Here is a 12,288-nt window from a genome sequence, read left to right as displayed (position 1 = left end):
GAATTGATTAGTAATCAGCATATTTAGACATAATTCACAATATCACATTATATTCTCAGATGATTTGTTAATGAAATATAACCAAAATGGTATGTATGCGTGTCCTAATGACAATGCCCATCATCAATAGGAATACTGGATGACGAAGCTTTGTGATGCGAAGAAGAAATTTCATTCCTCGTCTCACGACTGTGGCGTCAATGGCCTTGTCGACTACCGCCAACATATGCCACAAAGCACCACTGCCATAACCCCTACAAGCCATACACTTGGAACACCTGGGGACATATCACCGCGCAGGCTCAGACGGGCACGCATGCTCAGTGTCCATAAAAAGAAATCTGTCAGCATGGATACGGTTTTCATCACATAATGTACAATATCGTTCCGTGTACTCTGTGTGTGTCGTTGTGCCCGGCACATTGTGTTATCATTATCTGGAAATTCAAGCAAAGTATCAAATTGTCTGTGATAATAAATGTCTATATTATAAATATTCAACCTGTCTTTTGTTCTATTGTTTATACTAACTAACAATTAATATGAAATCATCGTTCATGAACAAAATGTCATTTACTAGCATTTCATACCAGGTTATAGTCACATAAACCACCAAAAGCCAAAACAAATACTGAGCACAAAGTACAAAGTATACAACATGTTACAGAAACGATTCAACAAAAATATTTCTCAAATGTTTATTGAATATAAATCGCCTGTACCTATTAGGGGTGTTCACTAGTAGGCACGTGATGTATTAGTTTAGGGTGGTCCTGCACCATTGTGATATCATATAGACCATCGTAACAACATTCTGGAAATACAATATCATACAAACACATTCAACAGTATGTCATCAATATAGAATACAAAGGAAGTATGACGTACAAAACCGGAAATAGAATACAAATCATATCTACTACATCAAAATTGTACTGACCGATCAGGTCTCTACATCCTTGTTCTTGAGTTCGTGTTCACAACCTTGTACCGACAAAGTATATGTCCACAACCTTAACTGATCAAGTATGTTTACTCAATATTTTATCACAAGACGGATATGTAAATAATATGTAAGTACAATTTGAAGGAACATAAACAATGGCATTGCCGAATCAGTACATCAGACATTATGCAATACAATTAGAATATATTATGTATATACATCGGTTCTAGACTCCAATGCATGTTAACAAAATGAACATAACGAATTTGATAAACTTATTAACTACAAAACAATACATGCACTTAAGAAGTGCCTTTCAATACAACGAACTTTAGAAGAGTCGTTCAGAAAAAAGTGTCGATAACAAACGAGCCTTTCAACGAAAATGAGACATAAATAATGTTTTGTAACTGGAATTTTTATAATATGCGTTCTACATAACACTCTTTCAATAAAACGTACTTTGGGAGTGTCTTTCATTAATGATTAAAGAAATTAAAATGTTGTCTTTAAACAACATCATAAACTTTCTAAGTGTCATTAATCAATGTGGAATACCGAACTGTCTTAAGCATTGCGACATTTCCGAAGTTTCGTCAAAAATACATATCTGTGCGTTTTTCTTAAACAATAGAAAGCATACATGAATATTTCCCTTATACAGTACAGACACTGAAGCGCCGTTAAAGATTGTGGACTTCTGAAGCGTCATCAAACATTGTGAACTTCTTTAGCGTCATCAACAATATATGGACTTCTGTAGCGTCATCAAACAAGCGGAGTTCTGAAGCGTCATCAAATAATGTGGACTTCTGAAACGTCATCAAATAATGTGGACTTCTGAAGCGTCATCAAACATTGTGGACTTCTGTAGCGTCATCAACAATATATGGACTTCTGTAGCGTCAGCAAACAATGTGGACTTCTGAAGCGTCATCAAACAAATGCGGACTTCTGAAGCGTCATAAAAAATGGGGACTTCAGAAGGGTCGTCAAACACTGCAGGAATCTAACGTGTTGTTATCCAATGTGGATATAAAACTTATCGGTCAAACTAATGAAATTCCAATACCATAACACGTTACAGGTTAAACATAGAAAAATATTAGTGAAAATGTTTATATGAGTCAGGACAGATAGCTACGCAGTAACACCTAATTAGGGTGACCATATATCTCATTAACAACATGATTATTATGAGTTCATCACGGCTGCTACTCCCACTCAAACACCGAGAGGAGTCCCTCACAACATATCACCCTCAGCAACAATATGAAGAACATATCTCATGAGTAATCTGCCATTTTGTATCAATACACACAAGTTCCTATGAGAGATGTAACATGAAATGGCAAAATAAATATCAGAAATACAATATAATTGATAATTGATTTGTATTGATTCTAAGATTAAGAGAGCAGACATTAGTTTGTTTTCACTGTTATAATGCTTAATTTGCTATAGGAACATCACATTAATTTAAATGAAATAATGCTTTCTCCAATCCTAGTTATAAAAACACTTCAACCGGTTCTGAATAGCACCAGACCAACGACAGAATGGAATTTTCGGATTCTGGACTTAATCTAGCTCAATGTCGCTAAGTTTGCTTTGTATACTAGAAGTTAAGCATCATGTAATAACATGTGGATTTCACAAAGAAATATGAACAATAGATAGTCTGTACACAACCACGAATACATATCCATATGTATATTCCTTAAAAAGCCATTTCTTCATAAAAGATAACATTTTGATTTTGAGCATTCTTACGTATTATTATGTATACCATTCAATATCTGTAATGGCGGTGAGTTCACATAATGTCATACCCGTACATTCGGCGGTCATACACAGAAGTTGCGACAAGGGACCACTCTTTCCTGCAATAACTGGTTATACAATGGAAACTTTCCAATCCTTTACCTGATTTAAAGTTACAAAAGACGTAATAAAACATTTTGTTTCGGTCAATATCATTTACACTTTATGGTTTTGAATTCGGGTTCGTCACCTTTGTAATGTAAAATTTTGTGCAGTTCGTTATGTAGTTCGAATTTCTTAGATACAGCATTATATTTGTATGTACAATATAGCACTTAAGTTTCGCATACATGTACGAGAGTACGTCAGTGACAGGCACTTAAGTTCAATAACAATGAGAATAATTGGTAAAATAAGTGAAATCCAATTCCTGACGTCCTGGAGAACATAATACATTCATGTAGGTTTGTAGATTTTAACTCAAATGCTAAAGTCGGCTGACAGCAGCTCTAGCATGATCAATACGTTCACGGCATTGTGATGTTTCAGCAACTTGTTTTCATAGTGGGTAGGTTATATCACGTATCAGTTTGCCAAAGGTCATTGCCCTATATGTAAACGGAATCTACAGATAAAGCTTTGGTATGAGATGTTTTCAGAGTTCCGTTTTTTCGCTGCCTTCGCGGTGGGGAGAACGAAATGTCTGACATACGCGTTTGTCTATTTTCCCTGCCGTCCATAGTTGCAGTATTTAAGTCTTGGTTAGAGTCGTCTTTATTGGTGAATTTCTCTCTCGCTTCGCCAAGTTTTTCTAACCAGGCGTTCTGAAAATTTACAGAGCAATCATCGTTATATGTTCATCCAAAAAATATACATTTTAATGTCAGGAAAAAAAATCATTATTTCGACAGAATGAAAAATGAGGAATAAATAATGCTATTATTGAACAAGGAGGATATCAAATCACAAAAAAAACTAAAATTCTAACAAATTCAGTGATAAATGACAATGACAATGACAATGCTCTTTTGCTTGCATGAGTTGGAATTACCTTTGCTGCATCTGTAGGCGATTGCAGGGTGTAAACTCCAATTATCTGCTGGAATCGACTAATTTGGACGATAACAAAGGCACACTTGACACCATTAGCTAAAACAGAGAAAACAAAACGTTTTGAAACCAACGTTATATTGAAAACACACAAAAAATGTCATTTCTACCAACTGTTCAGAGAAAATGATTTACGAGAATGACTGAATTAAAAGATAAGTTGATGAATTATTTTAAACTGATTTGATTGATCCATTCCTTTCGCCTCTGTTTGTTGAGTCCTTACCTGCAGCCTCTGATTGGCTTATATCGTGTACACTGAGTCTGTCCAAAGCGACTGGCTGCTTGTGTACAGTGTAGGTAACTTTATCACACGAGGCTTGTGTACCGCTAACTTCCAGCTGGGACTGTTTCTGTAAGAGAATATATATCACATAACTATAAACTCTTTATATGTTTACTATGTATCATTAGTGAAACGTAAAATACAAGCACAAGAGGCATGCGTTCTGGAAACGAGAAAGAGTACATTTTATTACACCATAGCTACAGTACGCTATTCTACGTTTTCTGTGATATTTTGATTTTGAATATCATTATAGACCTTTCTACAATTTAATGATGACATAACACTATGTATAAACTAAATCTGCTGAGGCCTTTAGGAGATATCTTATACAAAACCTGTTATTTCAAATCGATTGCATAGTGGACGGATGTATACAACTCGATTACTAAGTGGAAGACGGAGGTATAATTGTATACTTTTGGTTTGGTTTGTTTTTGTTTAACGTCTTATTAACAGCCAGCGTCATTGAAGGACGTGCCAGATTTTGGAGGTGGAGGAAAGCCGGAGTACCCGGAGAAAAAACCACCGGCCTACGGTCAGCACCTGGCAACTGCCCCACGTAGGTTTCGAACTCGCAACCCAGAGGTGGAGGGCTAGTGTTAAAGTGTCGGGACACCTTAACCACTCGGCCACCGCGGCCCCTATATAATTGTATACACCAATGCTACCTCAGCAATGCTAGCCAAGGAGAAGTTTTTATAGACAATTACTTTTAATATAATACATATTAATAGAGCTCTGGAGGTCATAGTTAGATTGTTATCTTGACACAATAAAAATGTATATTCCCCAAAAATGCAACTTGCGTATTGGCTGATTAACCATTATAAACACATAACAGTAATCACTCTTATGCTGTAATTCAGGACATACTAAGTATGTTTTCCTTAACTCATTGTAAAACGTTATATAATGACCGGTAAGAATTATGTCTCACTGAGATACATATATAAACCGATATGATATATATATAAATGTAACCCGTTATAATACACATGCATACAACATCTTGTTAAGAGTACACCAGTACACAATGTTGATGATTTACTTTGCTATGGTCAATAACACAAGGGACATAACTCTGTTGAACTTGCCTTTCTCGCTGATTTCTTGACTCTCGTTATCAACAGGATATCGTCAAACAAGAATAGGTAAACCTCAGTTGCTTTTGTGGATTCTACAACATAACTTGGGATGTCACACATCATAGCATACATGTACACCTTTAGTTACAACGCTTAGTACACAACAAATGTTACATTCAAACTAGACGTCTAACTTTAATGCACACCATACTTTATATTCACTAACTGGGTGTAGAAAGTTTAATAAACATCATACTTTATATTCTCTAAATGGATGAAAGACATTTTTAAGACATTTAGAAAACTAGATAAAGAACAAAGTACAGACATCACACTTAACATTTTATAACTTGATATAAAACATTTTACATATACCATACGTTATATTCTACACGAATTTCGAAAACTTTACTTTAAAAGAAAAACAGCTTGCACATTTTCATATTCAAGATTGGATATATACTTATGCTGTATCTTTTCTATTTATATTTAGAGGTGTTATTCATTAGTGAGACATATTACATTTCAGCAACGTTGAAATAAAATGGAAATCAAACAAATAATGATCTTTTAAATATTATACAGTATAATAAAGATTAAATTGGCTTTTTTGTAGAAATTATAAAGAATATAATATTTTTGTATTGTGAACAGGTCCTTAAATCAGATAACACTGTGGAACAGCAAAACAAATCCCGGAATCTACATTCTTTTGTAGATATTAAAATCCGAATATGACATACATAACCTGATTATAAACAATATATTAATAAACGGCGTGTTAAAGGGGAGCAACTCATGTTTGAAAGTGTAAAAGAGAATACTTGTGGACTATTACAATATGGGAAAATATACATCAACCACAAACGGTAGGTACACTTTATTCACTCACAAATGGAGGCCTTTTAGTAATCTTTTTTATCAATAGACAGAAAAGAATTGTTTCATGCATTTTGTCATCACTTCTGTCATATTATTTTATACGATATGCTGCCTTCTATGAAAAGTTTTTTTAATGTATTATTCACCTATTAGTTATAGCTAAGCTACATATTCTGTATTCAAGTTATATATATTTATATATATATATATACAGTCGGTGTATGTTAGTGTGTGTGAAAGTTGTCTTTGTTTCTTTTTGTATCATGTAATTACTTTGTGGAAAATCTTAATAAAAATGTCAAAAGTAAAAACAAAAAACAAAAAACTTTATGATAAGATATCTCCAAAAATGACCATACCGTTATGAATATTATAGACATATAAGTTATATTTGCAAGTACAGTATGATAGTCCTCCTGCGTGAGGACAACACTATTGTTCGGGGAGATGAACCCAGGACTCCCCAACCCTGGCAACTCCTATCAAATACAAAAGTGTGTATACAATTACTGCTTATCCATAATTGTATACACACATCTAGGATATTTCCGGCTAGGGGAATAAAAACAAAATTGTACCGTTAAAAAAAACCCGAATCTATACATTCTTTTGTTGATATTAAAATCTAATGCCTGTGATGTCTGATTCTGAACATTAGATATATATTCCTAGACGGTAAGTAGATACGGCTCGTCCAGATACAAGGATAGCCAAATTAAAGTAAATGGCCGTTACGTGTTTTGAAGTCTACGGCTGTAGAGATAATCAATACTCGTGAGGTTGTGGTGCTACCACTGTCACATTCACTTTAATTTCGACTGAGATATGCTCAGACACATACATCAAGTCACATGTTAACCAAGTTATACGAATGTTCTCACACTGAAGAAATTTCAAGTTATTCCTTTTATTTTCAAAATTTTATGTTATGCTGTGTCCTCAGCACCAGGTAGAAAATATTAACCATTTGTTTCTCTTTAATAACTTTTCGCGCCATTTCTTTTTCTATATACATTGTTTATTCCTCCTTGTAGTCTCATTGGCACCGGCTTTCATACGATCCTTGCTATTGCGTGGACATTAATCCAAGTAAAACAATTTTCTCCAGTTTGTTGTTACTCTTTCTGCATTAGTAGTACGGCTAATGATCAAAGAGGAGATCACGAGAAAGCATCATAAAGCCAAACAAGCTTAAACAGCGCTTCGTCTAGACACAAACACAAACCTGAACATTAAGTTGATATCAAAATGAGACTAATGTGAAATTCAAAACAAAATCATTATTTGTAAATGCCTACCACAGGAAGAGTTTACACAAAGTATTCCCTCCGAAACATTTACTTTTTTCATAAATAAACTGGACAGACCACCACCTTCGCATCACTGTTAATGTTGTCCTGTATTTAAAGGCACCTTAACTTCGAAACTTATTTTTTCCTTGTCTTTATTTCCCTGTTTATAATGTTATACGTGCTCAATAAGCATTTAAAATTGAAGTACACATTGTCCTCTGTATAACGACGGCCCTTTCAGGGAACTCGCATATTTAGTGAGGTCACGTGACTAATAAATGCAGATACATTAACACCGTTATAGATTTTTGCAAAGTGCACCTCTAAATCAATTTGTTCACCGAGGTATTTAAAATCATTGAAAAGGGTATATCAATATTCATCTGAAAAGTCCTATGCATCTGATTGCTTTTAACGATTCCCTACAGACACGTTGATTTATTTTCAGGGAAAGGCTCAACTACGGCGATTTTGGCTTTATAATCGAACTTTTCCCCATTTTTCACCGAAATAATTCAGGTGCACAGCAAAATCTACATAAATGGGTTAATTTCCTATCCAAAAGGTCTCATTTCATAAAGTTTCCTAAGTTTGATACACGGCTGCACTTTTGGAAAAACCACGATCGATATTAATGTTCATGTCCCGATATTGGAACTCTTCAGTGTGTTTTTTTTTTTTTTTGGTCGAGAGACGGCATTGAAACGAACAAACACCACAACACGAATGCAACGAATTATATGTACAAGTGAGTACATTTATTATTATGTAAAAACCTCGGCCTCCAACGTGAAAGTAGAATTCTTATGCATAAATCGCCGTTTTGTGTAAAACTCTTTTCATAGCTGTTATGATTTGATGTTGCTGTACTATTACTCATTAATGCAAACATCAAAAACTAACAAAAACACTGAAAAAAAAAAAAAAAAACAGCCTTCGTTCCAGGTAGTGCAAACACAACGCGGAACCTGTAAACAATGTGACGTCATCAGAATGTTGAAGTTTTTACATGAATACACTACTGAGCAACAGAATGTAGGACAACATTAACCGTGATGCGTACACTTGGGCAGTCGTCATGTAATCTTGGATATTGTGATGATGTATAACAAAGCAACTGTTGTTAAATACGTACCGACAAGGGTAAGCTGCCCCTCGTGTAACAACTGACGCTGAGGACAAGCCAGAAGCCGTTCACATGGCTGTTTCAGCAATGTGTTCTTCAAGTACTGAAACGAGAACGGACGTAAAAAAGTATACTGGGTATTTCTAAAGCAAAGCATGCCCCCTACCGGCCCCCCTAAAAATCCCTGAAATTCGAACTTGTCCTGGATATCATGGTCCTTTGTATTTGTTAGAGGTTTGAACAAACGCCATATATCAATAAAGCCGATAGAGTGCTGATACGGATTTTCTAAACAGAAAATGTAAAAGTGATCTAGATTTTGACCAATAACCCTGAAACTCAAACTTGTTCATCCCGATTTCACCGGTAGGGGACTAATTACTGTGCGTGTGCAGTGTGATCCAAAATTAAATTGATACTTCCTCCATCTACTTTAAAAAGGCACATCATTGTTTTACTTTAGTTCAATCTTGATGAGAATCTTTATAGTCACCTCTGGAATGAAAACTCTTGGCTCCAATTCGGTGACGGGCGGCCAGACAAGTTGTCTTTGAACTTCCTGTACCCGCTCGTAGTTCTTAACCCATTTTATCTTTTCTTCCATATTCTCTGTAACATGACATCATACAGAAGATGGGTACTACAATTCCATTATTTGGTATTATATAGTGCATATTTGGGTAAGATTATACATTTATAAGGCAATGCCGTGCATCAAATAATATAAGTTTACAAATACTATATTATTATTGATATTCAGATCAAACTTGTTAATATCGAATTAGAGTCGACAATATAGCAACCTAGCTTTGGGAACGAGAATGTTTTATCAAGGAAGGGAGAGTTGGTGATAACATCAAGAATTTTTGTTAAGATTGTAAAGGTATATAATGAATTGGATATGTCTGAATAACCTCTTAACTTTAACCTTAAGAATAACTTGAAGATGTATATGTATCGCACAAAGGTACATGTTTTAAATAAGAGTACAAAAAACGTACGCAACGACATTTCCACTCTCTCGATAGAATCCGTCAGTTGACATATCTCCTCGTCACATTCCGTGTATTTCCGGATATTACCCAGAAGAAGTGGAAGCTTTGTACAGTGCTGCATTGGAGCTACTAACAAGTCTGTCAACTGGAGACGCTTACATCGAGGGTCTTGCTCACACCACTGAGAACAAACATCTTTCATGTTACACGACACTATTTTCTAGTTATTTTAATTACCTGTATCGTAAAAACATTAAGAATGTTTAAATATTGTGTGTTGACACAAATTGTATTTTTCACAGACATTATGATACATTTAAGATGTACCCAATTACACCTGGGTTGACAAAGATAAATAAGAATTGTCAATCAAGTCTGTTAAATAATGAATTAAATTAATTATGCGTCATTAGTTTTTCACCCTTTCAAATTCCGTAAAATCATCATGGCGGCGTAGCTTTTCAAGGTAGGTTAGGGCGTTCGTGTAGTTGAGGCAATAGGTGTGGTATATGTCTCCATCTTTGGAATGCGTAGAAAACTGTTAAAACAGTACACATTATGTAATATAATTGTTTGATAGGTTTGCATGTATCAAATGCGTACGATATCATACAACTATCAAAGCACATTATGAAGAGTGTTATTTTCGTTCAAAATAATTTATTGTTTTCAAACACAACTTTGAATAAGATTAGGAGTTAGAAACAACGCATAGAGTAAAACCTTATTTTTAAAACAATTATTATTATATAAAAAGCAAAGTTCGGCTATAACAGACTAGGAACATAAATGAAATAGATAGGTTTGTATTAAACCTCAGACTATATATTAGAATATTGGTTCATCGTTTACATATATAGGAGAAGGTTAAACATATACACTTTATCAGTTTAATACATAGATTGCATAGAATGCTGTAAAATAGAAGATTAATTGGTAAATAAGCATCCATATAATTACAATGTAAATGTACCATGTGAAATGCTACCAGGTAAAATGCAGTAGAATGAGAGGATAATTGTCACTGCATATTGGGTTCCTATACTTAATGGTTTTACTTCTAATACGCACCCTTTCAAAAGCTTTCAGGAGAACCCGAGTACTCCCGAACTCAGTGGAGCTCATGCCCTTCAGCAGCGCCGCAATGAAGTCCTTACAAAAGGTGTAGCTAACCTGATAAAATTAGAGTGTATTGTTGTAAGACACAGTAACTGTGGAAATATATAATTAAAGGTCCGTACATATAAGGTACATCTTACCTGATAATTACGAATGTATTGTTATAGATCATAGTACACGAAGAGACACCATTATGTATCGTCACACAAGGTGGAGCTCACACTATACAGATTACAGTCATGTATCATGGAAACTGAGGAAATATATATCCGCATGTCCTTACAGAAACAAGTGTGGTTTTCTATTGCAAAAAAAATACATTAATTATAATGTGTCCTTTCGCCCACATCATGAAGCAGTCTTTTTACAGCTCTGATACAAGTTACAACTTCACAATACCTCCACATGAAGCGATCATTTCACTTGATGTTATCCTCATAATGTATACAATACCGATATGATATCAACATACATAACAGATTTCGTCCAGATTGCCGAAGAGGTCCTGTGGTTCCGCGTACATCAGATGACCCTCAACCTGTACTTTCTTCAGGGGTTCCATAAAACACTGAAAAAAATAACGACATCAGCAAGTCAATTTGTCTTATCGAAAATCAATTTAGCTCGGAACTTATGTTGGGATCATTCGAATTCCTTTATTTCTAGGAAATATTTTCCCTAAATTCAATTGCATATATGCGTATTTTGTTTTTGTCAATATATTACGTTAGGGTTATTTATGATGAGAACTGTATTATCTCAAGCATACTTGTACGATAAGCGCTCATACAAAACACACCGAAAATTAAATCTCGAAAGCAATTGAACTTCTTTTTGGAGTTTAGTGACTAGATCTTCCAACAGCTCAATGGTTTACACAATTTTACCTTTGATACTTTTTTTTCTAAGATAGTCAAAACATTGCTTCCCGTTTCCTTAAGTGTTTCCATGCCCATTTGATTCGATATTCTAGGGCTTGTTCTTATTATCACGTTGACAGACTACTGACGGAAACATTAATAACACAACGCTGTGAGAGGTGTAGGTTGATGAAGATCACGGGAAAGCTTTATGGTCGGCATCAACATCTCATTGGAAATATTCTATTTCCTTTTGCGATTTGACGTCAGGCTGTCAGGCGTGTTAGTTACTTATTGATAAGACTAGTAGTTCCGTTCTCATCACACTAGTTCTCAATTTGAGATTATGACCTTTTCTTGAATTGACCTTGATTCGATGGCATGTGTCTGACGTCAATGAAGCAGAACAGGCTTACCCTTCCGGAACAACTGGTCATATTTTCTTGTACTATTTCAAGGATATCCGGTAGAATCTATATCATATTTCTTTGGTATGTTAGATTTACGGTTTCATTAGCATGTCTGTATATTTCTTCTAATTCAATTAATTCTTTAATAAAAGAAAAGAAAATGACCAAAAGGTGCAATATACATCCACTTTGTTCGACTTTCTACAATGACATTATGGATAAATGTTTCCATACAGAGTACGTCAAGATGCCTGTGTCAGGATGGAAGTATATGCACTAAGTGTTTACTAAATAATACAGAGCATTCTTCATTGGTAAGATCGACACTAACAAGTAGCCTGGTGTTAATATTCAATAATCAGGTCTCCACCTAGAACGAACCATTTCCTAATGTTAGGGTCAAGCACATA

General features: G+C 34.8%; 2 protein-coding genes across 6 annotated transcripts in view; one reads left to right on the top strand and one right to left on the bottom strand.

The window, feature by feature from the left end:
• Nucleotides 1–501, top strand: part of LOC117330336 (pleckstrin homology domain-containing family G member 7-like) — a 78,624-nt gene extending 78,123 nt beyond the window's left edge. For all 3 annotated transcript variants that reach the window (XM_033888548.1, XM_033888549.1, XM_033888550.1), the window contains one exon: nt 131–501. In XM_033888548.1, coding sequence (XP_033744439.1) covers nt 131–373 — 243 coding nt within the window. In that variant the 3' untranslated portion in view covers nt 374–501. The remainder of the gene's footprint in view (nt 1–130) is intronic.
• A 183-nt stretch (nt 502–684) lies between these two features.
• LOC117330335 overlaps nt 685–12,288 on the bottom strand; it is a 104,971-nt gene continuing 93,367 nt past the window's right edge. For all 3 annotated transcript variants that reach the window (XM_033888544.1, XM_033888545.1, XM_033888547.1), the window contains exons 11-20: nt 11,081–11,176; nt 10,561–10,662; nt 9,911–10,027; nt 9,496–9,670; nt 8,988–9,103; nt 8,504–8,597; nt 5,204–5,286; nt 4,047–4,173; nt 3,762–3,859; nt 685–3,534 (exon numbers count right to left, since the gene is read on the bottom strand). In XM_033888544.1, the coding sequence (XP_033744435.1) occupies nt 3,319–3,534; nt 3,762–3,859; nt 4,047–4,173; nt 5,204–5,286; nt 8,504–8,597; nt 8,988–9,103; nt 9,496–9,670; nt 9,911–10,027; nt 10,561–10,662; nt 11,081–11,176 (1,224 nt within the window). In that variant the 3' untranslated portion in view covers nt 685–3,318. The remainder of the gene's footprint in view (nt 3,535–3,761; nt 3,860–4,046; nt 4,174–5,203; nt 5,287–8,503; nt 8,598–8,987; nt 9,104–9,495; nt 9,671–9,910; nt 10,028–10,560; nt 10,663–11,080; nt 11,177–12,288) is intronic.

Source organism: Pecten maximus, chromosome 7 (genome assembly GCF_902652985.1).
Source record: "Pecten maximus chromosome 7, xPecMax1.1, whole genome shotgun sequence".
NCBI classification, from domain to species: domain Eukaryota; kingdom Metazoa; phylum Mollusca; class Bivalvia; order Pectinida; family Pectinidae; genus Pecten; species Pecten maximus.
The sequence above is the reverse complement of the archived record's forward strand: the minus strand, read 5'-3'. Positions and strand labels throughout refer to the sequence as shown.